This window comes from Podarcis bocagei (assembly GCF_964188305.1).
Source record: "Podarcis bocagei genome assembly, chromosome: 15".
Classification (NCBI taxonomy): domain Eukaryota; kingdom Metazoa; phylum Chordata; class Lepidosauria; order Squamata; family Lacertidae; genus Podarcis; species Podarcis bocagei.
In genome coordinates this window covers 40708852-40733437 of record NC_138141.1, presented here as the reverse complement: position 1 = coordinate 40733437, position 24586 = coordinate 40708852, and the positions used below count along the sequence as shown (strand labels likewise).

At 45.3% G+C, this 24586-nt stretch overlaps 1 protein-coding gene across 5 annotated transcripts in view; it reads left to right on the top strand.

The window, feature by feature from the left end:
• The window catches only part of USP32 (ubiquitin specific peptidase 32), a 123369-nt gene that overhangs the window by 75976 nt on the left and 22807 nt on the right, over window positions 1-24586 (top strand). The window contains exons 6-18 of one of the 5 annotated variants that reach the window (XM_081172842.1): window positions 3744-3875; window positions 4892-4999; window positions 7573-7688; window positions 8101-8163; window positions 9620-9703; window positions 14269-14330; window positions 14495-14597; window positions 15497-15542; window positions 16712-16887; window positions 18066-18206; window positions 20012-20267; window positions 23093-23247; window positions 23907-23988. In XM_081172842.1, the coding sequence (XP_081028968.1) occupies window positions 3744-3875; window positions 4892-4999; window positions 7573-7688; window positions 8101-8163; window positions 9620-9703; window positions 14269-14330; window positions 14495-14597; window positions 15497-15542; window positions 16712-16887; window positions 18066-18206; window positions 20012-20267; window positions 23093-23247; window positions 23907-23988 (1524 nt within the window). Of the gene's footprint in view, window positions 1-3743; window positions 3876-4891; window positions 5000-7572; window positions 7689-8100; window positions 8164-9619; window positions 9704-14268; window positions 14331-14494; window positions 14598-15496; window positions 15687-16711; window positions 16888-18065; window positions 18207-20011; window positions 20268-23092; window positions 23248-23906; window positions 23989-24586 lie in introns of all 5 variants that reach the window. The other 4 variants (XM_081172839.1, XM_081172843.1, XM_081172841.1 and 1 more) reach the window with 4 other exon arrangements.

Sequence of the window (24586 nt, the reverse complement as noted above, 5' to 3'; positions counted from 1 at the left end):
TGGACACGCCATACACAGCGTTGAGTGCATTATTTGAAAGCCTGGAATGGCGCACAATCTGTGAATTTAGCCTAGTCACCAATTCTGCTGTTGCAATTGACTGTTTTGCTAAATACATAATCAATAACTTGAATAAGAAAATAATTGATGTATGATTTTGAGCCACACGGTAAATGTTCTTTTCCCACTTAGTTGCAGTTTTTGCCTTGCAGAAAACAGCTAATCTCTTTCTAGGCGATTTGAGTCCGGTCAATAATACAGTGGACCTATTTGTCTGCCATTCCGTGAACGTAGCAGTTCTGCATTCTAATCCTTGTTAGCCATTTTTCTAAAGATGACTGCTTAGAAAACACACTTCATTTCTTTCACCTTGATTTTCCAGCAACCTCTGCTTGACAGAAATGCAGATAAAATACTACCCACCCACCCCCCCAAAAAAGAGAGAGAGAGATTATATTGGCATAAGGAATTAAGATAACACTGAGGAAACCATTTCATGCAACACTGAGCAAAATATAACCCACTAAAGAACACAGTCTGTCTTTACATTTTTAGATCTTGAAATGTTTTAGGATACTTAAGCTAGTTGCTGTGGCCATTTTTATAATTACTGTTTTCCTGTTCTATTACAGTATTTTATTTTTTAAAAAAACACTCTTCCTCCCAACTCAGCCTAGACCTGCCCTGCTCCTTTTATAGACTGTTGAATTTTGTTGTGTTTGATCAATGAGAGTGAAGTAAGGGTGCTTATTACTTTCTAAATGTCAGCTGTCAGAACAATTGTGTGTTGTTGTTTTTTTAAAATGGTATGCCAGCTCTTAAACTTGAGAAGCCAGTGAAATAGAACAAAACCTGCTAGAGACTTTGCCCAGAGAGGCGCCCAAGTCCAGCAGGCTGCACAGTGATGGGCTAATACCACTGGGAGTCACCAGTTTACCCCTTTGGTGTTTTCCCTTCTGGGACACCATTAGGGTAGCAACCACATGAAAGAGGCAGATGGATGCTGGAAGGGAAGATCTCCTTGGCTGCAAAAAGGAAAAGCACCCAAGTGGGAGCTGGGAGGCTCTTATTTTCTGGGGGGGGGGGTGCGGCATATTTCTTCTAAAGAATTTGAGGCAGCATACGTGGTTACCCCCCTTTTGTCTTCACAACAACCCTGTGAAGTAGGTTAGGCTGAGGGGTAGTGAATGACTCCAGGCCATCCAGTGATCTCCGCAGATGAGCAGGGATTTGAACCCTGGGTCTTGCTAGTCCAGTGTTCTTCCAGTCCAGCCTTTCCTGACCTGAAGATGTTAGACTGATCATGGGCCATGCCTGCTGGAGCTGATGGGAGTTGGAGTCCAACCTAATTGGGAGGGTTGGGTTAAGACTGCTACACCACCCTGGCTCATCATCTGAAGAGCAGGGTACCACAAATGGAGAGCAGGAGACAGCAGCAACTGTTGCTGTATTGGCCTGGAGACCGACAAGGGAGTGGAGCCTGGTAGATCAGGTGAAGCTTCTCCCCTATTTGTTCGTTTTCCTATTTCACTGTCCTCCTAGAATGTGAGACGCAAGTTAGGTGGATCCCTTTCATCCCTAGAAACTGACCATAGAGATGAACAAATTCTGTGCAAGGCTCTTGCCCATTTGAATTTTACCAAATCTATGACGGCCTTGTTGGGTGAGGAAAGCTTATGTTTGTCTGCAATCCTGCTTGTCCTTTCTGGGTTTCTAGTCCACTGGAGAAAGAGGAAACTCACAGCATACAATGGCTTTGCGGCTTGCTTCTCTGTGTGGTCCATTGCAAGCGTGTGTAGGTTTTTGTTTTGTTTTTTGTTCCTTTGTGGTAACTGGTCCAAAGAGCTGAAGTTTAATCCTATTATAAAGCTGGCATGGGTTTAAGGGCTCAGGACCATCTGGGAATGAGATCACCCATGGCAATGCTTAATATAGACAGCTTTGTTACTAGATATTCAAAGCGCTTTGTGTACACCAGTCTTAGGTGCTGCTGTAACTTTCTCAAATGTTTGACAGTGAAAAATATGGCGCTGGAAAATCTTTGAAGATGTCCTGATCTTGTCCTCTAGCTTACTTTCCTTGTATTTTATATTGTTGTATCCCAGAGGGTAGGAAATCTGTGGCCCGCTGGATATTGCTGCACTACAACTCCTTAGCTAAACAACTCTGAATGTAGTTTACAAAAACTCATTAACAATAATGTACAGTATTTCAACACCTTCTATCACATAAAATCTTAAATAATATATACAGTGCCAAAATAATAATTGCTTGCGCAACTCAGTAGCTGAAAGCCAAGCAGTCCAAATATTTCTGAAATAAGTCTATGAGAGAAACTCTGTTTCAGGGAAGTTTTTAATGTGTGACATTTTAGTGTTTTTGGTCTCTGTGGAAGCCGCCCAGAGTGGCTGGGGAAACCCAGCCAGATGGGCGGGGTACAAATAATAAATTATTATTATAATTATTATTATTATCTGTGCGTCTACTTGCGCTGGTGCAATTCCAACGGAACTCCTCCGACGAGATGCTCGGATTTCAATCTCTGTTTCATGAATCTTCTTCTGGTTGGCCTGAAAAGGAACTATACAATGGCAATTCAATGCTCCACCAAATAGATCAGCTCCAACCTTAGAATGGCTCTTTGCCCACCATCAGCACGTGGCCCTCTGCAGGAAAAAAGGTTGCTATCCCCCCTGAGTTAGCTGTTTTAGGGTTGGCATTAGAACAAGGAGTGATTCACCCAGTATTCTGCTCTAGAAGGGAAATGGGGCAGAAATGTTTTAGTAGATGGAGCAACACTCACCTGTTCATATAGGGCAGGGATAGGGAACCAATGGTCATCCACATTTTATTGGACTCCAGCTCCCCATCAGCCTCAGGCATCATGGCCAGTAGTCATGGATGATTGGAGCTGTAGTTCAGCAATCTGGAAGACCATAGGTTACCGTATCCATGATATAGGAGTTTGACAGGAAAGGGGTAATCCTGGAGGCAGGAGAGTAAGTGTGACATAAGCTCTTTGATGACTCCCACATACCATTTTTCCAGTAGTTGTTTGTCTACCACATCCTTACTTCTCCCATAGAGGACAGAGGCAGGAGGGTTGAACTCTGTGATGTTTTTGGATGTCTGCTGCCAGCGTTTTTTGAGGTGTGCGTAAAGAATTCCTATCTCAGTTTTGGCAGAGCAGTTTGAGTTTGTTCTACTTGGGCAATATTATTCCAGGAAAACTCTTATTGTTATTTAATTAATTTGTATACTATTTGTGTGGCATCCATGTGGAGTCCTGCATTTCTTTTTGGTCTTCGTATTAGATCCTCCAGCAGAGATTTTGAAAGCTTGAATATTGTATTCAGTTTTTACTAGCACTCCCCCCCCCCCAGTGTGCACATTACATAGTGAGTGCAATATTTTCATCCTCACTCACTCGATGTGGTATGTCTTCATACTGGATCCTCGGGACTGCTGGGTCCCGTATCTGCCACATTTCCAGTCCACAGTGCCGCTGATGTTGCCTGTTCCCTCAAAAGCTCACACCACACTAAGTGTCAGGTGTGATGTGCCAGCTTTGTAAACACAACCATCCCTCCACCCCAGAATTAAAGTCACCCGGGCATCTGGATTGGCTTCATTTATCTTGCAAACTGCGTAAAGTGTCTGCCTTTCCTGCCTTGACATGAAACACTGCTTTAAAACCGCATCTTCAATTGACTGACTTTGATCATCTTTTTTTTTTTACACAGTGGAAGAATCCGATATCATTGATCTTGAAAAACGGTATTGGCTTCTGAAAGCACAATCAAGGACAGGACGTTTTGATCTGGAAACATTTGGCCCTTTGGTTTCCCCTCCCATTCATCCATCTCTGGGTGAAGGTATGGAACATTCATGGGTTATCTATATTTTTATTTTATTTTTAGGAGTTGGGGGTGTTGAGACTATCTCAGCCTACAATGCCAGTCTTACAACCTGCCCCATCTCAAAAGCTCTGGGTGGGCGTTTAACAGGTTAGCCAATCTAAAAGGACTTGAAAGTATATTAAGACAGTATTTTAAATGTGTCACACTGCAGCATAAAGAACCTCTGCTGAAGGAGGAGTAAGCTTGCTGAGGGTGGAATAGGCACCATTCATTAAAACACTGGTTTAAGTGGATTTCGGGGGGGGTGCTGTAGACTCCCCCCCCTTCTCTATGACCATTCTTGTCCACACATTTGTTCATCCCTACTCCTGAGATGTCGTTTTCCTGCTCTCCAAGAGATGGGAGCAGTTTGCCCCATACAAATGGTGAGGGTAAGTATTAGAGAAGGGGATGGAAAGGTAGATGCTCGGCAGGTGGCAGCTCTTAAAATACACTGCAATTCATTTGCCCTAGTTTTCTGTTACTGTGTTTTGAAGTTGGGATGTCAGAGCTGCAACCTGGCAACTCTGAATAATTTGACACTTGGTTGAAATGTTGGAGGTAGGAATGGAACAAGCAGATAATTCTGTTTTGGCTTATTAAATTAAGAGATGCACAAGCCTGTTATTCACACATGCAGCCTCTTTGCTCCTCCCTTCACAACATGCCTTGATAATCCAAAGAAGTCTCTTATTTAGCCATAGTTTACTGTTTCAGCCATATCAGGAAACTATGGCCAGCAGATTCTGAACAAGTCGGGATCTCAAACCAACTTGAAGCCTGGCAACTGAAGTTTCCTAGTTCAGTTGAAACAGGAAACTGATTGAGAGATTTCCTGGCTTGTTAAGACACACTGCGAAGGAGCTGCACGCTTGGGCAATAGGCTTGTGCATATCTTGGCTTCTTAAACCAAGATATGATTATCTGGGATAGGCTAATCTCTATGCTGGTTGGAACCTGACCTTTTGCTTTTGCTTCTGTCCACTTGGCAGGTCTTTTTAATGCCTTTGATGAAAATCGTGACAATCACATTGACTTCAAAGAAATCTCCTGCGGACTCTCAGCCTGCTGCAGGGGACCGCTGGCTGAAAGGCAGAAATGTGAGTGTGCAAAATAGAACTTCCTGCATTTTTAAGTGTGTCCCCTAACTTGTTCAACCTTCGTAGCCCTTTATAACCCTGGGACCTACATATTCCAGAGACTGGTCCTGCTTACAGGCTTCCCATAGGCATCAATTTGGGTGTTGTGAGAACAGGATTCTGGATTGCAGTGAGCCCTGGGATGCTGGGCTCTTAGTCCTTACAGGACTGCCTTTTGCTGATATTCCCTGTCAACAATTAAGATCTTCTAGGGCAGTAGTTCCCAATGGGGGTCTACGTAACCCACCCAAGGGGATCTGTGGCACATATTCATCAACTGTCTGGGACATCCTTTGGGGGCCATGTTCTCGCATGAGAACACAATGCCCAAAATTGCATGAGATCACAGCTGGTCATGTGTCTTGCATGAGATCATGGCGCCCCCAAAGCACACTATTTTGGGCGGTTCGCTCTCTCACGGGTCATGTGACTCATGCGGGAGCGCAGTCTTGAAGAGGCGTGTCCTGGTTTTGCACTGGGGCATGTTGGAGAATATGGTGGCACCATTCACATAACAAAAACTATCACAAAGATAGCAACATTTTCAAAAGTAGGAGGTCCATGGCTTGGTTTTTGAAGACCAAGGGGCCTGCGGTACTTATCTAATGGGGAGCCACTGTTCTAAGGCCTCTATTTGAACTCTCATTGTGTGTGGTCTGGCCTTCCCAGCACTGGCCCTGAAGCTTGGGAGTGACCTCTCAGAGGTTTGCCAGAGCCCATCTCTTAACAGCATTTCACAAGAGGGTGCAAGATCCACCTTTTGTGAAGCTGAGTCTGATTTGTTCCTGGGCTTTAATGCAGTGGTTGCTGTTTCTGTGATTGATCTTGTAAGCTGACTCAAGCACAGGAGATGCAGGGCTTAAATGAGTGAAATAACAGCTAAAAGTATGGATGATGCAGTCTTTGAAAAGTTAATAGCGGCTGTAGTTCCCCGTTGAGTGGTCAAACCTAGCTTTGCTCACCCTAATAATGTGTGAAACAGTGCCAAGCTTCCTTGCTAAAGATTTCTTCTTTTTAATCTCATGTAACAGCCTTAAAAATGAGGGCTTTTAAATGCTAATTCCTGTTTGTCTCCTGGCTCTATTAATCCGATATATTATTGTGAGTTACTCTCTCATTTTATGCCAATTATAATCAATTCTCTAGAAGAGGCTGTCTTGTTTGCTGGTTGGCAATAACCTTATTTTCAGTGGATTTTAATTTCTCTTCAATAAAATATTCATAAGCACAAACAGTTTGCGCTCTTTGTGGCACGGAAGCCTACGCCCATGTATGTATAGTGCATGATGTTACTTTGTCCTGGAAATACCAATATATGATTTTTAGAAAAATGGAGAGTGAACTGAATATTCTGTCTACTACATGCCTCTGTTTGCACATCATGGTAAGCCATAAACTATGGCTCAATGTGGAGGAACAGCATGCTACCCAATTGCTTCCACTTTGTTCCTCTCCTGGTGTTGCTTATTGTGTTGCTGCAACCCAGTATTGTGGTTTCAGAAACCAATGTTTGTTTACCGAGAAGCAAACCATGACCCTGGTTTGGATGCTTATGTAGAACAAGGTTCGCAGTTTTTTGCTCCCTTTTGTTCTAAGGGGAATGATAGGACAGTGCACACTAGCTTGATGCTTGTTCACAGTAAGCAGTAGTTTATGGCTTACTGTGTTGTGCAAATGAAGCCATTCTCTAGTCTCTCCTCAGTTCATCAAATAGCATTGTTCCTCTTCTTCCTCCTTCCAAAGTCCTCCACAGAAACCACTCTTAAAAAGTGTCTCTCCCGAATTTCTAGCTTTGTTCTGCTTTAGGGGCAGGGAACCCTTTTCAGCCAGAAGCCCATGTTCTCATGTAGGCAACTTTTTTTTTGGGGGGGGTGGATACCTTCCAGTGGTAGGTGTAGCCAGAGACCCATGCCACTCCATCCAGACAAGCAAGAGGTATTTCCACAGTTCAGGGATGCATTGCAGCAAAGTTGAATCACTACAGGAGGGTGCAGAGTAGGGTCAGTGAGGGGGGTGACCTGAGCAGGTCCTGAAAGGCGCAAGAGGGCTGCATCTGGCCTTCAGCCCCCCCCCCCATCTGCTTCCACTGCTCCTTTACTTTATAGGAACATGGGTAGCAGTCTTAAACCAAGTGTCACTATTGGCCCATCCAGCTTAGTATTGTCAACACTGACCGGCAGCTGCTCTCCAGGTTTTCAGGCAGGGGACCTTCCCACTGCTCCCTGGAAATGCAGGGGATTTAACCTGGGATCTTCTGCATGCAAAACTCTTCCACAAAGCTTACAAACCTTGGTCTTCCACACATTCTGGCCCAGTGTATTGCGTGGGGGATAAGCTATATCTGGACAATGTGGGGAGGGGCCTTTAAACCTTTGCCCTCATGGTACCCCTCCTGTTCACAACGGGAATGAAGTTTCCATCAAGTTGAGCTTTGTTGCTGTGCCATTGAACCCTGTTCCTCCTCTGAACCTTAACTGTATCCTAATTGACTGCATAGCTGTTGGTTAGAACAAGCTCTCTTCTCTTTCCCTTAGTTTGCTTCAAGGTTTTTGACATTGACCGAGACGGGATTTTGTCTCGCGTTGAACTTGAAGACATGGTGGTTGCCCTTTTGGAAGTCTGGAAAGATAACCGTACAGATGACATTCCTGTAAGTTTTTGCACTCAAAAGTCGCTTTGTCTTTTAAAATGTCCTGCCTGTATGCATGCAAAGCAAAAAAAGGGAAGGCTTTAAAAAAGAACTGCAGCTTGCATATTAAAATGCTTCTTTTTCCTTCATTCTCTGGATCAAGGAGAGCAGCAAACTTGATGAGTGCCAGTATTTTAGTGGTTTAACATAAGCAGATCAGTTTTTAAGAGAGATGCCTTTACTGTTGTGCTAACTGGAAACTGATTTTTTAGGTTTGTAAACTGGCAGATCATCCAGAGATTGCATAAAATGGGTAGATAGAATATTATTATTATTTGCTTCTCAGCTTTTCTGTGGAAGGCTGAATGACTCTTGAAACATCTTGTTCTTCAGCTGTCCATTAGGGTCATTCTTTCTCCTCTTCCCTCCCAAGGAGCTGCACATGAACCTGCCGGACATAGTAGAAGCAGTTTTGAAGGCACATGACACTACCAAGGTAAGAGCCTGCTAGTCTGTTTTTCCATTCCATTCTGTCAGGTGTAGAGAACCTTTGCCCCTCCAGATATTGCTGAACTACAACTTCTACCAGCCCCGGCAAGCATGGACAATTGCTGCTGTAACAGTGGGTTGTAGTGAGTTGATAAGTGTGTGTGCTGTTAATTCAACCCGGTGGTAGGTTGCAAGAATGGAAATGGCCTGTAAGTGGAGTAGCCAAGTATAGTTGATGGTTATGGATATGAGAAGTTTGTTTTTGCACAAATGGATTAGATACCTAAAATGAAGGGGAAGTTATATAACAAGGGGTTATTAACAGTGACTGGAATAAATTTTAGAATGTAGTCTTAATGGATCCCCCACTCCTTGGGAATTCTTGCTTTTTTGAGATGCATAAATCAGATGAAAGAATGGATGTGCTAGTCGTATATGTTATATACAAGTATGGACTAGTATGTTCCATTTAAAACAATGTTTTACAAGAGGAGCTGTATGTTGGAGCTGTATGCTTGCAAAGGAGCTGTTCCACCACCAAGCTTAAACCTCTGTTGCTGTTCAAACTGAGAGGAGGCTCCAACTGCGTCTCTTCTCAGGATGCAAGTTTTGAGGTGCACAATGCAGGGCCTGGGGTCAGGAGTTATGTGTTGTTGTGGAAGAGACTATTTGTAATATGGATGGCTGTAATAAGGCCTTGAGGATCTGCAGTTCCCAGGTTTATTTGGAGGAAACCATAGTCCATTTCAGGCCTATGTAAATGTGAAAAATTGCTGCTCCCTTTGGTTTTCAGATCCATTTGAAAGTATTGTCACCAGTAGCTTTCCTTGTTATGAAACTGCATATTGTGTCCCTTTTAAAAAAGGGAGTGGAGAACTGGATCTTGCTGGGGAACAATACCACTCCTGGGCCATTTTTGACACCTGATATCATGAGATGTCAAGTGATCACACTTCAAAGGAAGTAGCAAGAGGGCACTCCACATTCTTCATATCTTCCTTTCCAGCCCACTTGTCAAACCTAAAGCTGTGACTGTAAAAGAAGACTTATCCCACTTTGCCTGTCAGAAGCGGGGCTTGCTTTTGGTACTGAATTAAATGCCAAAAGCAAGCGTTGCTTGCACTCAAAAACTCTGGGAGCTCCTGAGTGAAATTAGCTCCAACAAGGCTTATATTTTGCATCAAATTTAAAAGGCACCGAGTGTAAACCCAGCTGGCAGACGAACAATCAGGTGTGCACTGTCTCTCTCCTGATGGTTCCTTTGTAGCTGTATCAATGGGCAGGGTTTGGGCGGAAACTGCTTTGTAGACAAAATCGGGACCCCTGGTGGGCTTTTATAGGTTGGAGGGCTGAAGGGTCTTTACAATGGACTTTACAATGTCCATTATTTATTTCTGTGTGTGTAAATATTGGGCAGATGCTTGGAGAAATGCTCAAAGATTCTCCCTCCTCCTTTACTTTAGCTCGGCCACCTTACTCTGGAAGACTACCAAATCTGGAGTGTGAAGAGTGCTCTTGCCAACGAATTTCTGAATCTCCTTTTCCAGGTGAGTTCCACTCAGGCTGCAAACCCCAACTGTACAGCAATTAAAAGTAGCTTTCCCTGCCTGCTTTTCTGCGGTCGTGGGATGCCAATTGCTGCGTCAGCTGTTGTGCTGAGCGTTCCTGCCTGTCTCTTTTTTTTCTGTAGCGTGAGCTTCGCGGAGATGCTTCTCCTTGCCTGACTGATGCCGAGTTTAGTTTGTACGCATTCTGGCATCTTGGGATGCCTTCAAGCACAATCTGTTGGTTTTTTTATTTTTAAAAAAGTGAAAAATTCAATGAGACTCACACAGGAATACAGAAGTGTTCAGTGATAGAACAGCTCTTGCATTTTGTATTAAGTGGGTTCAATCTTACAAATCCTGGCTGGCTGGTCTGCAAATGTGTTGCAAATCAAAGTGTGAATGTGTGTCACACCAGCACATGCAGAACTACATGTTACAGGCTCCCCATCCCATCGCCACTCAATTAAAGAGTCATTATTCTAAGACATTTATATCCTACCTTTTCAGGAATAATTGGTCCTCGAGGCAACACACAACAAAATAGCTCCCCACTCTCTCGTAAACAAAACAATCCATTGCAATAAAGCAAATTGAATACAGTGGAGCATGAGAATGAAAGGTCTAGTGCAGGGAGGGGGAATCTTCTGCGAGCCACGTGTTGGTATACTGCCTCTGAAAACAGAGGCTTCTTATGACGAATAGCCATTGATAGGTCTGTAGTTTATTAATTTTCCTAATCTCAGTTTTAAAAGCCACCTAAGAGCAGATGCGGCCAGCATTAAGGCCAGCATGAATTACCAATTTCAGAGCTGCCCCCAAAGCTTGGATATTTATTCATTTATAAAACAATTGCTCATTGGCACCTAAAATATAACACCCTACCGGCCTGGAGCTGGTCTTCCAAAGTCAAGATACCAGTGTAGAAAACACCCCCGTGGCCTAGCAAGCCCAAGCGACAGCTTACTGACATCATGTGACTTTGTGTGCTTCCTGAGAGGAGCTCTCAGCCGCTGTTCTCCCCTCCCCACCCTGCAAACCTTGACCAACGCAGCACATGGTTAGTGAGGAGAAAGCTTAACTACATTCCAGCTTAGATGATACACTGAACCCAAACCTTGGCTTAGCTTGGGGCGGGGGGGGGGGGGGAGTCAGGGGAGGAGCAAAATGGGAGCGAGCTTCTCTCTGGAGCCCATACATTTACATGGTCCCAGATCAGTATTGTGCAGACTGGGCCAGTATATCTTCCTAGCCCCTGCCCCATGCACCTCTGAAGACAGGAGGACGCAAAGCGGAATATCACCAGAAGCTCTTAGCACATAAGCATCTTTGTATGGAAACATAGCAAACTTTCCAGTTTGAGTTTTTCAAGCCTTTTTTTGTAGTCCAGAGTGTTTACAATATTTCTGTTACAGTGGTACCTCTGGTTAAGTACTTAATTCGTTCCGGAGATCCGTTCTTAACCTGAAATTGTTCTTAACCTGAAGCACCACTTTAGCTAATGGGGCCTCCCGCTGCTGCCATGCCGCCGCCACACGATTTCTGTTCTCATCCTGAAGCAAAGTTCTTAACCCGAGGTAATGTTTCTGGGTTAGTCTGTAACCTGAAGCGTATGTAACCCGAGGTACCACTGTACTCCTCTTTGAGGGTCGTTTTTTAGTTTTAGTTTTGCCCCTGTGCAGCCTGAGCAAATTTTCATCCTAGCGGAACAGATGAGGTGGAGGAAAAGGTGACCCAGCCCTCCCCATCTGCCCTTGCTGTAATTTTAAGAATTCTTCCTTCCTAGTAGAAGTCACTCCCCCACCCCCACCAGTACGTCTTGTAAAATAATCACGGCAAACTCAGCTGCAACTACAGCCGTGTGGTTTATAATGATTTTGAAAGAAAGGCCAGCATCAAAAATGCCAGCTGTTTTGTGCTTAGGGAAATCTATATCGCTTCCTGCCGGCTAATGACTCTCTTGTTGTTGTTTATTCATAAAGCAGAATGCAATTTTTGCACTGTAGTATCAACTTAAATCCCAAAAAGGTTTCCTGCTGGGATTCAAATTGGTGGCCTCGAGAACTGCATAAAGAAGACAGTGTAAATCTTCTGATGATCACCCAGCTAAAGGGGTGGAATACAATGTTGGTATCTTAAAATGCAGCTCTCGGTAAATGGCTCTGACTCTTCCATGCATCTCACTATGCTTCTTGATTGTCTTGCCCTCCTTTCTCATGGTGGGTGAATTAAAGTCTTGGTTTTTTGCCCGCCCTGTTGGGAAGTCACTGGCCGACTTCCGACATCGCACTAAAGCATGGCTAAGGAATCTTAACTGTACTTTGTCGTGGTGCCTGGATTGGCACAAACCGTGGTTTGCAATCAGCTGGTAAATCTAGTGTTAATTGTAGCTAACTGTGCTAACTGTAGCTGGGCTTGGCATCCGCATCATAGAAATCATAGTTGCTGGTGTTGCTCTGCTTTCAGAGACTGCTGCAGTGTGGAGGCAGGAGTCAATTTATGAACCGTCAGAGGATGGGAAAGAAAAGCAGCTCTGAAACCAGCGCAAACCATGGTTTGGCATGACTTCTGAATCAAGTCATTCACAGCTTTGGATGCTTTAGCCAGATGTTTCTGCCACCAGTGAAGCCATCTGCTTATCAAGGGCTGCTCTCTTAGGAAATAGGAAGCTGCTCGCTCTGTCAGACCTTTGGTCCGTCCGCCTGAGCATTGTTTGTTCTGACGTCCAGTGGCTTTCCAGGGTGTACTGCTGAAATGCTTTTTAAACTGAAGGTCATAGAGACTGCACCCCAGGCCTTGTGCTCCACAACTGAACTTACACCCCTTTGATTTAAATGATGGGAAATTAGAAGCCATGCAACAGCATGCTATCACTCGGCTTTGGAACACATTTTTAAAAGAAAACTAGGTTTTCAGTTACGTTTTAATTGAATAGCTTTCTAAAGAAATTCCGGAAGTAACGGATACTACAGTTTGAAGTCTTGCTTATTACCATATTTTTTGCCCTATAGGACGCACTTTTCCCCCTCCAAAAATGAAGGGGAAATGTGTGTGCGTCCTATGGGGCGAATGCAGGCTTTCGCTGAAGCCTGGAGAGCGAGAGGGGTCGGTGCGCACCGACCCCTCTCGCTCTCCAGGCTTCAGGAAGCTATCCGCAAGTCTTGCAAGCCCGGTGGGATGTCCCGCGGGCTCGCAAGGCTTGCGGGCAGCAGCCTGCAGCCCAAAAGCTCAGGGAACAGCGGGGAGGCGCAGCGCCGCCACCCCGCTACTCCCCGACCTGATCTGGAGGCTGGCGGGGGGGGGAGAAGCAAGCTTGCTTCTCCCCCCCCCCCGCCAGCCCCACAAGCTCGCGGGATAGCGGGGAGGCGGAGCGCCACCACCCCGCTATTCCCTGACCTGATCTGGAGGCTGCGGGGGGGGGGGGGAGAGAAGCAAACTTGCTTCTCCCCCCGCCAGCCCCACAAACTCGGGGGACAGCGGGGCAAGCTGTCCCTGAAGGCAGAAGTGGGAGACGGAGGGCTCCGTCTCCCTCTTCTAGCTTGAGGATGGCTGCGCAAACCTGGGGGGGAAATAAAATTTTTTCCCTTGATTTCCCCCCCCCAAAAAAAAAACCTAGGTGCATCCTATGGGCCGGTGCGTCCTATAGGGCAAAAAATATGGTATGTTATATTTTACTCCAAGAAGACCCATTTATCCTAAATAGAACCCAATAAGGCTGGCATGTATGTACAAAATGTTGTTTTTGTTTTTTTAAATATGATCCCATTGAGATCTGAAGATGAAATTTTGCAGGTAGCTCTTAGAAATGTTAAATAATCAATACATTTTTTGGGCGGATTTTAATATTAATTTTATCACTTTTTAAAATTTAAAGCGAGACCATCATGTGACATATCATATTAAAGTCCAGGAAGTTCTGAAGAGATTGGCGTTTTGATTTACCTCAGTTTTGGACTGAGCTCTTAAAGTTTTTGCACAAGGCCAAAATTGTCAATTTTTTGACATTTCAAACCCTCATAATTCACAAACGGGATGAGATAATTTTTCAAAAAAGATTTAAACATAGTTTTGATTGTTCAACAAGTGTACAAAATATTAAGAAAATTGGATGACATGAGGTAAAAAAGTTGGATCACATATGCCCCATATACATGTCCCCTCCCAATGTCACGGCCCTTCTCAGTTCAGGAGTGAAGAGGGGGGAAATCAAACCGGGCGTGGGGGCCCCAAACTCCAGAAAAATGATCAACATGGAGAAAGGAAGTCCTTACTCAGCAGTGACGTTTCCCAAACTAGAAATGGACTGGGGAGCAGGATCCAGTGCTAAATTACAGCAGTAAAGAGAAGAGAAAGGAGCACAAGATTCATGAGTGGGAAAGTATCGAAGAAACAAGCAACTATTGGAAGCAGTGGTCAACATCTATGAGTCTTCTCCTTCTGCCAATACATAATCTGTATTCAAGCATATGCAGGAGCAGGTGTTAGCTATACCTCTGCTAATCATTCCTCTGCTCCAGACTTGCTATTCTTGCTTTAAATTGACCTGTCTTCTTCCTTTTTGTCCCCAGGTGTGCCATATAGTCTTAGGTCTAAGGCCTGCCACTCCAGAAGAGGAAGGACAAATCATCAGGTATGCCTCCCCGCTGCCCACACTCTCTCTCAGCCTCAGTCCCCTCATTTGCAATATGAGGATAATAGTCACCTCCTACTGCATTTGAACACATGAAAGCACCATATGGTTGTTTATTATTGCATATTATTCTGATCTGTTTTGGTTTGTTTTTCTTGACCTAGGGGCTGGTTAGAACGAGAAAGCAGATATGGCCTTCAGCAAGGACACAACTGGTTTCTTATTGCGATGCCTTGGTGGCAGCAGTGGAAAGAATATGTCAACTACGTGAGTGAAACATTTGTTTTGGAGTGGAAGAGATTGTATTTAATCAGTCAGCTAATTAGTAAACTTTATGTGTGCAGGGGAGATGGCAATTAAAGTGCCCCCCAGCTCCATTAGAGAGCCATTTGCTTTCCACCAGTGTGTTCTCCCAGATTTTTGGTCTGAAGTCCCAATAAGCTTTCAGACTCATTTCAGACTCTTCTTTTTCTGCCCTGTTTGGCAGTCTTTGGGTGAAAGCATTCTGCCAGTTCTCAACAGCTTTTTGCTTCCGTTTGCAGTCTCCATTTTTAAGATGTTCAGCTTCTGGTCCTCGTGAATGTAGCTAAGAAATAGAGATCATGCCCTTCTATGTTTAGACTGCAGGTCCAATCCCCAACATTTCCAGTAAGACCCTTACACTAAATCAGGCCACTGGTCAGTCTAGCTTCATATTGTCTACGCTGCCACAAGGCATACTGATGACCCCTCATCTGGGCTGCTTTAAAAGTGGGTTGCACAAATTTATGAGGATAATGCTGTCGATGAACACTCGTCATGATGGTTTGTACTGGACTAGATGAGCCTTTGGTCTATTCCAACAGGGTTGCCTTCTTCATAAATGCTTCTCTGCCTTCCTACAGCCTAGTTTAGGATCTTTCATTGGCACATCCTTCAGTTGATATAGCCTTTACCTTGTTAAGCCATTCTTCATTATTATGAGGGGCTAGCAACTTGAAAATCCGGCCCCCCCCCCAAGAAAACTGAATTGAATTTGATTGATACGTTGGGTAGCGAAATGGTCAGTTGTGCAAAATGTTTTCCAGTTACATCTCTTTAAGCCTTAGGCCCCCCAGTTAAATGTGCTTTGTAACTGCTAGAGTCTCACCCTGCAATTCCATTCCATTTCCCTCTTCTAATTTTAGGATGCTAGCCCTGTTGTGATCGAACCTTCGTCTGTCTTAAGCAGAGGTAAGAACTCGCTCCCGGGTGCTGCAGCCCATGCGCCAGAGCAGGGAGAAGACAAAACAGGCCGTTTAAATTACTTCAGTGCCACAGAAGAAAAGTTTTCAGATAGCATTTCTACTGCATCAGAAGCCTCAGAGACTGCTAGCAGTAAGCATTAACTTAATTTTTAAAAAAATGTTTTAAAAGTGGTTTGAATTTAGATGTGTCAACAGCGTATTTGAAGCAGTAAGTCAGGGATGTGAAGCCTGCAGCCCTCCTGCTGTTTCCGGACTCCAACTCCCATCAGCCCCAGCCAGCATGGCCTTAAGACTGGGGTAATGCGACTTGTAGTCAGGCCACATCTGGAGGATCAGAAAGGTTCCCCGTCCTTGTTCCAGTGGGCCAGTAGAGTTGTGCCTCATCCTATGAAGCTGCTTACTCCAGCCTGGCTTCCTCAATATGACCCATTCATTGTTCAAAAGCAAACTGAGTTGTTCCCAGACTGTCAATTCCTGTCTGACCAGGCTTGATAGCTACTTTGGTATGGCGCATCTCACTCCTGTGAGCATCTGGCTGGCTTGGATGGGCCTTTGGACTAATCCAGCAGGCCCTACTTATTTCCGTATGCCACAGCCAGCACACCAGAGCCACAGTAGCTAACATTTCAGAACCACAAAGTAACTTCAACAAATAAAGGCCTGGCATTTAGAGCAGGAGTGGGGAACCTGTGACCCTCCATATGCTGCTAGACTCACCCCTCATCCTTCCTTATTGACCATAGAAACTGGGGCTGATGGGAGTTGGGAGCAGAGCATCACCAGGTGACATAGCAGATCTGTCTGGCTACATAATGCCCAATGTGCCTGGCACTGTACAAAGCACAAGAGGACAGGTCCCTGCCCCAAGAAGTCTAACAGCATATAAATTTGTGTGGTGATCAAGGTTGGACAACATAAAAGATTCAAGCTGTCATTTTGCAGGCGTAGCTTTGAATAATTTGGGGGTCAAAAATAGAGTCAGGTATTTTAAAGGCCTTAATCCAATTGGGAGTTCCCATTCCTTATTCCAAATGAGTTGTTTTACTTTGAATCTCACCTGCCTCTCTTTAACTGGGCATGCTGGTTGACCGGTGTTCTACCTATAACTCTGCAAAAAGGATTGTTTCTGTCCTCTCTTTGTGTCTCCCCTTCCAGATTTCCTTTACACCCTGCCTCCTAGTGCCGAGATATGCTTTTCCCGTCAGCTTAACTCTTCGGACAACAACAATCAGTGCCTGCTTGGAGCCAATGGGAACATTTTGCTGCAGCTCAATCCACAGCGGCCTGGAGCGATTGATAACCAGCCCCTCGTAACGCAAGACCCAACAAAGGTAATGGCGTTGGCGGTGTTAGGAAATATCTGAGTGACTTCCCATACGCCTTCCTTTGTCACAAATTCTAGTTTAATCTGCGCATCGTTCTGTGTTGTGTTGGCATATTCCTACTGAACAACCAGGCTGCTGTCCCAGTTGTAGCCATTTTCAAGGGCAGCCCCATGTAGAGCACCTTGCAGTAATCAGTCCAGAAGATTATCAGCTGCATGGCTCACTGAAGCCAAACTCTCATGGTCCAAGAATGGCTGTAGCTGATAAACCAGCTAGATTGACGTGTGCTTTGAGTGACAGTTGGCACTCAAATGGGTCTACAACCCTTGGCTGGTCTTGCTAGTGAAGCCCCAAACTGTGGTTGCCAGGTTTGAGTTGGCCCTGGGAAATTGAAGCATTCCAGGTGCTACAGCAATGGGAAGCAAGGGGATTGCTGCTTTGGGTGCTCTGCATGCCTTGGCAATGCACCAGCCAACCTTCCTTTTAACCTTGGGGAGAGCGTTGGGGATCTCCGTATAATTGCTGCAATGATCCCTGTCCACTTCTGCAGCTCCAGAACTGAAGGGCAGTACACTCTGCCACCAGGCAGGGGACCAGCATACACTGGGAGGCTGCTCTCCCTACCTCTCAGAGAGAACATGAAGGTTTGGGGGTGAGGGTAGAAAGAGAGCATCCTGGCTCCATCCATTGGGCAAGGAAGGAACAATTGCTGGAAGCTTTGCCCCTCCTTGCAAGAAAGAATATGGGTTTGTAAGTTAGCAACTAATGCCCGAGTTTGTTATTTTCCTCCTCCTTCCCTTTCACTTTTCCTTTCATGCCACGCCTTTTCAGTTGTCAGCCGGAACAGGAGTTGTTTCATTACTGATCAATGCAGGCTGCTCTGGGAAGCCCTTTTTTGGCTGCAGAGCATGGTAAAAAATATTTTAGCAAAATTAATAAGGTTAGGAGAGAGAATGGTTGCTCATTGCAGCTCAGGGGTAGATTTGCTATGATGAGCAAATATGTAGAAGCATTGATGATGATGATGGTTATGTGAAATGCGATAATCTCGCAAAAGATAGCTCACCTGTTAGCAAGTGTTCCAGCAATCATTTGCTTCATTTAGTCCAAAGTTTGTACCCTTTTAGGCTTGGCAGTTTTGAAGTGCTCAAAGTCTGACATTGCCCCCCCCCTTTTTTTTGAAGGCTCCATCGTTGACTCTGGAAGGCGGTCGTTTAAAGCAGTCTCCTCAGTTAATTCAAGGGAAGAGTTATGAAATGGTCCCAGAACCAGTATGGAGGGCTCTTTACCATTGGTACGGCGCAAACCTGTCTTTGCCGAGACCAGTAAGTACTGAAAAGGGCCAGTGTCCGTGAGTTCTCCAATTAGCCTGGCCCAGCTGCTCACATTCATTCATGCCACCTTGTTCTCAGTGTCTCTGACCATTGATGAAGCTTTTGCGGGATGTTTTTAACGAGGAAAATAGCATTTTACTATTTATACAGTTTCCAATTCAGTCAGAGCTGTGAAGTTCAATCAGTATATTTTGGCTCTCTTCAGTTTAATTTGTGTGGAGTGGGGAATAAGCATTTTAAAAATCTCTTAGGTGGTTTATTGTGTAGGGGATTTATAGCACAAGGGTCAAACTATATCTGGAGTTTGTGACGACACCCTCATATGTCAACCAGAGGTCCTAATTTTATCTCCATGAGGTTTCCCCCCTTTTGATTCATGTCTACCATCATATACGATGCCAGGTGTGACAAGTGAAGACAGGACAATTGAGAGTCTTAACGACTCCTGATGGCAAGTAGGGCTTATATATTTCTACATTTGCAGCCAATTGCAAGCCCTACTGGGATTGGTTCCACTTGGGAACTCCTCTACTGGCGTCCTTTTCAGCCTGGCCTAGACCTGGCTCCCGATTCTTTCCTTTGAAGTTGGGTTCCCTGATACCAGGTGATTGACAGGTTGGTCAAAGTAGCCCACTGCAGTTGGAGTGAGGATGCTCAGGACCTAGTCCATTCACTGGGTCCTGTTCCCTACCCCTGGTTTATGGTTTATGGGTTATTTTGATGTGTGATGTGTGCCAGTTTTAAATCAGGGAGCAATAGTTTCCTAAACAGGTTTTTGTATTGCTTCTGTTGGGGGTTTTTTTGGCGGGGAGGGTGGGTATTACATAGAGCTGGACAAATGGTTTTGCTGATTATTAAGAGATGGATGCAGCCAGCCTGCTCAAGCTTCTGCCTGCTGGCTGTTAACTCCAAAGCTTGACAAAGCCCAGATTCAGCACTAAACATCTCCCACACATTCTCCATGGAAACGAGCGTCTTTCATGACCTGAAACAGGCCAGATTTTGTGTGTGCCAGGCAAGCTTCAGGAGTGCATTTAGCCAGTGTGCTCTTGGTTAACTGTCCAGAGGACAAGGTTAATTGGGCAGTATGCCAATGCCACAAATAAGTAAAAGGGGGAATAGTGCACCAGGAAGATCACAGTCTCTGTGTGTAGAAAGTTCCAGGTTCCTCAATATTTTGGGCAAGGCTGAGAGAAGTTGCCATCCAGAATCAAGAGTAACGCTGTGCTACTCGGCTGCCATCCCCTGAGCTTCTGAGGGCAGTGGAATAACCGAGAGGGTCAATTTAGCCTGAGTTGTTTGAGGTTTTAAGTACTGACATGAGCTTCTTGGGTTGGCCCCAGAAATTAACTGGGAATCAGTGCAGCTGGTTCAACCCAGGGCTATATGAAATCTAAACAGATCACCAGCCAGTACTGTCATACCTTAGATACTGGACGCCTTGGTACTTGGACGTTTTGGCTCCTAAATGCTGCAAACCCAGAAATGAGTGTTCCAGTTTGCGAACGTTCTTTGGAACCCGAACATCCGACGGGGCTTCCACGGCTTCCGATTGGCTGCAGGAGCTTCCTGCCGCCAGTCAAAAGCTGCGCTTTGGTTTCCGAACATTTTGGAAGTCGAATGGACTTCTGGAACGGATTCCGTTCGACTTCCAAGGTACGACTGTAATCTGACTGCTGCAGTAACTTGGACCAGCTGAAGTTTCTGAGTCATTTTCAAGGGCAGCCCCACATAGATTGCATAGAAGGTAATCTTGCCAGCCTCTCAACTGGAAACACTCTTCCTCCCCTCCCCAGGTTATCAGAAACAACGACACCAACCTGCCTGAGTTGGAGCTCTTCCCGCGCTACCTGCTCTTCCTGAGGCAGCAGCCCGCCACCCGGACGCAGCAGTCCAACATCTGGGTGAACATGGGTATGATGAGCCTGAGGATGTTTCCTCAACATTTGCCGAGAGGTAACGTAAGAATACAGCAAGAAGCCAGCTGCGTAGTGTCCGAAGGGAGGCCGGCCCCACCGCCCAGACTTCAACGGCTTTGCTGCGGCACTGCTTGTAAATGATCTTAAATGAAATCTTCCAAAGCGGGGCTGGTGACGGAAACTCCTTCCCGCTTCCAAAGGGATGGTTTAAAACAAAACAAAAAACTCTTATCAAAGGTCATGAGACATTAGAAGCCATTTCTTTCCCCCTCTAAATGATGAGGTACAGATGGAAACAATCTGTACAGGTGAAAATGTATAGTAAATAAGCTGTTGACCTGGTTTAAAGGCACCCTAACTGATCAGTTGTATGGATTTTGAGCATTTGAGGAAATCAGGCCTGGGTAACACTGTGGCCCTTGAGACATGGTGGCACTCCAACTCTCATCAGCCCCAACCCAGCATGGCCAGTGGTCAGGAATGATGGGAGTTGTAGTCCAACAGCATCTGAAGGGCCAGCAGTTCTTCTGTGGAAAGTATAGTTAAAACACCCATCAGCCTCAATGCAAAAACACTGAAGAGTTGGAAGGAAGCATACATTTAAAAACCTTGTCAGAACACTGATAAATGTTGTCTTTACTAGTAATATACAATAGGTTGAATTTTTGAGGAACGTTTTCACTGAAACTCACTGGGCATTTTACCATTTTTATCAAAGGACATGAAATTATTCAGTACCCTTTTACAGCATGCTCCCACCCCCCACTTGTGAGCAGTTATTGCCATTGGGGGCAGGGGGCCAAAAGTCAACCTGCAATCAGGAATGTCCTAGTTCACATTTGTAGAGTCCAGGTTGCATTTTATTCAATCCACCCACCCCTTTTTAAAGGATGCTGTGGGTAGGAGGTGTGGAGCTTGCAGCAGGCACCATTTTCAAAGAGGCATTTGGCAGTGTGGATTCTCATTTTTCACACACAAACCTCCACAGTGGGAGAAATGTGTTTAATCCTCATTAGCCCTCTATGTCTAGCCCATACGTTAGTAGTGGTTCAGGAGTGTGGAACCTGTGACCCAGCTCCCTGGATGTTTTGGAACTATGACTCCCATTATCCCCAGCTAGTGTGGCAGATGGTCAAGGATGATGGGAGTTGTAGTCCAACAACATCCAGGGGGCCACAGATACCCTGTCCTGGCACGATACACATCCATTGCTGGCATTAGATTGGCAGGCCATGGAGAGGAAAGTTCTAATGATAAGTAAGCCTTTAATAAGAGTTTGCTTGAATTCTCATTCTAAAACTTCAATGCTTGTTCTTCCACTCTCTAAAAGGGAAAGGGTCTGCTATGAGCCCCCAAATCTTTTATAAATCGGGCTGATTTCTTTAACCAGCTGTGCTGAAAAGTCAGCCAGTTGACCATCAAATTCTTACTTGTCATTCTGTGGTGGGAACTGCTTTGCCTTGAACACATCAAATTCCCTGATTCAGATTTGTGGCCTCTTCAAATTTGCTGTATCTGATCATGATTTGGAATTTGGTTTTGCTCTGTACTAACTGTTAAAATCAACTATTAATCTCCAGTGCCCCCCACCCCAATATGCTTTCTTGCTGTAATCTTATTCCTAATCCTCTCACCTTTTTAAAATTGCTGGAAAAAATGCTGTGTTTGTATGTATGTTAATGGAAAAATATAATCCTTTGCTCGGTGTGTGGAGAGAAAATAGATGGTTTGCTGACGTAAAAAGAAATTGCTGTTTAAATTTTGCTCTTTGGGCACAACTGCATGCAAAAACGTTCAGTGTCTGGCTCTTAGTTATATCAAAGAGGAATTGTCTAAGGTGGTCCACCATCTGAAACAGCTCTTGAGATGCTGCTGGACTACAAATCCCATCACCCCTGACTGTTGGCAATGCTGCTATGGGACTCATGGAAGTTGTAGCCCAAAATATTTTTAGGGCATCGGGTTAGAGAGGGCTGATCAGTCTAAAAGTATGATGATTTGTAAGTGCAAACGTATATTTTCCCCTGGGTAGGATCTATTGCTCCTGCAAAGATAATTTGAGGGGGAAACACAGAGACAGAATTGTCTAGGTAAGGGATCCTTTAAGGGATCACCACAGTCTTGTGATGTCTCTTCTCTTGCCTGTGAATCCTCTCTCGCTTTTAATCGTGGTTAGTTGCTGCACCAGGACCAACTATGGTTAGCGCAGACCTGGCTTGGCTCTCAATCCGATTTGAAGGTGAACCCCTGTTAGCATTAACTGCAATTGGTGCCAGTGGAAGTAGGATAGATAAAATAAGTAAGATAAAATTTTATCTTAATTGTTATATTTGTCTCTTTTCTCACAGAGAGACCCAAAGTGACTTGCAGCACAAAGAACTTTCATTCCAAATTAAGAACATCTGATTTGTATGTGTGGAGGTGTCCCAGGCATCGGGTATCTGGGGCCTTTGGCCCTCCAGATGTGGCTGAGCTACACCTCCCACCCAGAACCCTCTGGAGGGCAGAAGGTTCCCCACACCTGTCACAGGTGGTCACTTGTGGGTGTCTTGAACCCTGTGTTGACTGAGGATGGTTGCATGCCTTACGCACTACAAGGGCTCCTGCTCACCTGGCCATTCTGTCTCTGTGTGCGTTCTGCCTCCTCTCCTACTTAAGCCTTGGTGATGTAAGTAGAGAAGGCGGCTCTCTGAACCAGTCCTAATATGCCAGCAAACCCAAACAAGCCTAAGGAAACACCTTTTGTACACCAGGAACTGGGGAGCTTGTGGCCCTGCAGATGTTGTTGGACTCCCATCAGCCCAGCCAGTGCAGCCAATGGCCAGGAGCGTTGAGAGCTGGAGCCCAACCGTGTCTGGAGTCACACAGGTTCCCCATCCCTGGGGCACTCAGTTTAAGGCCTCCTTCTCTGTTTTTGCTGCCCATATGTATGAACCATTTGTCGTCTTGTGAATGCAGGGAATGTCCCATCTCCCAGCGCTCCCTTAAAGAGGGTCCTGGCCTACACCGGCTGCTTTAGCCGCATGCAGACGATTAAGGAGATCCACGAGTATCTGTCGCAGAGGCTACGGATAAAAGAGGAGGACATGCGCTTGTGGCTCTACAACAGCGAGGTAAGGCCCGGAAAATCGCACCAAGTTTTACATTCAAAGACTGGAAGATAACCTGGTTGGAAAGTCGGAGTGGTGTGTGTGTGTGTGTGTGTGTGTGTGTGTGTGTGTGTGTGCCCGTGCGCGCAGGTTATTGGTAACAAGGTGTTTATTTGTGATAATTGCTATCCTGGGTCAGACCAGTGCTTTGCCCACAGACAGTGGCTCAATTCAGGGAGGCCGCCCACAGTTACGAAAGCTCAGCTGTGGTTTGGCGTAATGTCTAAATTGGCAGGGAAAGGATCACACTCTGTACATAAGGCACCCTTTGCGTGCTGTACTTGCCTCTCCCCCACTTCAAGCGCCATGGTTTTGGGCTTTCAATTTTAGCTGCACCTGAGCGTGCAAGGTCCCCTCTAGGTATGCCTCTGACTGAATCTGTGACCCTCCTAATGTCCAAGCATCCACGGTTGCAGGCAGCCACTGGGATTAGCCGAGTGCACGCAGAATCCCCTGTGGGGTTTTTTATTCCAGCATCTCGTTCCCAGGATATCAACCGCTGCGGAGGAAATCAGGGGTGAGAAAACTGTGGCCTTTCTGGATCCTGGAGGGCCACAGGTTCTCCACACCTGCTCTAAACCAAGAACTGAAAGGCTGCTGTTCCCTTTCCCCTGTCTTTGCAGAACTACCTTACTCTTCTGGACGATGAAGACCACACGCTGGAATACCTGAGCATCCAAGATGAGCAGCACTTAATAATAGAAGGTATAAGAAATGGGGAAGCAGCCTGGAGCCAGTTTCTGTGGCACAAAGTGTTTTCAGACTCCTGTTAACCAAATACTTCCTTGTTTATGCCAACTACTATACTCTTCGCAGGCTTTCTGTTCTACTGCCTCCCTTTCAATAAGCCATATTAATATATACTGTACATAATCCCCCCTATGTTTCGTGTCTTATGTCTTTAAGAAGTCTGTATGCTTTGTACTTAGCAAAATCTCTTGATTTAAATGCCACCTTGAAGCCTAAATAATTTCTTTTGGCATAAGCTCTTATGAGCCAGAGCGCACTTGGCCAGGCACAGTGATATTTATCCTCATTTGTCAGATAACTTGGCTACAGGTAGAAGGTATAGATGGCTGTAAGTAGAAATGGGAGGCCAGAAGGCTCAGGAATCCAGGAAAGAGCCCCACAGGTTTGCTCCGTGGGTTGTCATCCTTCAGCAAAAACATTTCCAAGGGAGATTCCAGCATGAAGCTGTTGAGTTGGGATTCACTTGCAGATTTCATCTTGCCAAGCTTGGGCTTAATAGAGGCTGGGCATGGGCTCACTCACCAAGGAAAGTGATTGCCCCCCCCTTACCAAA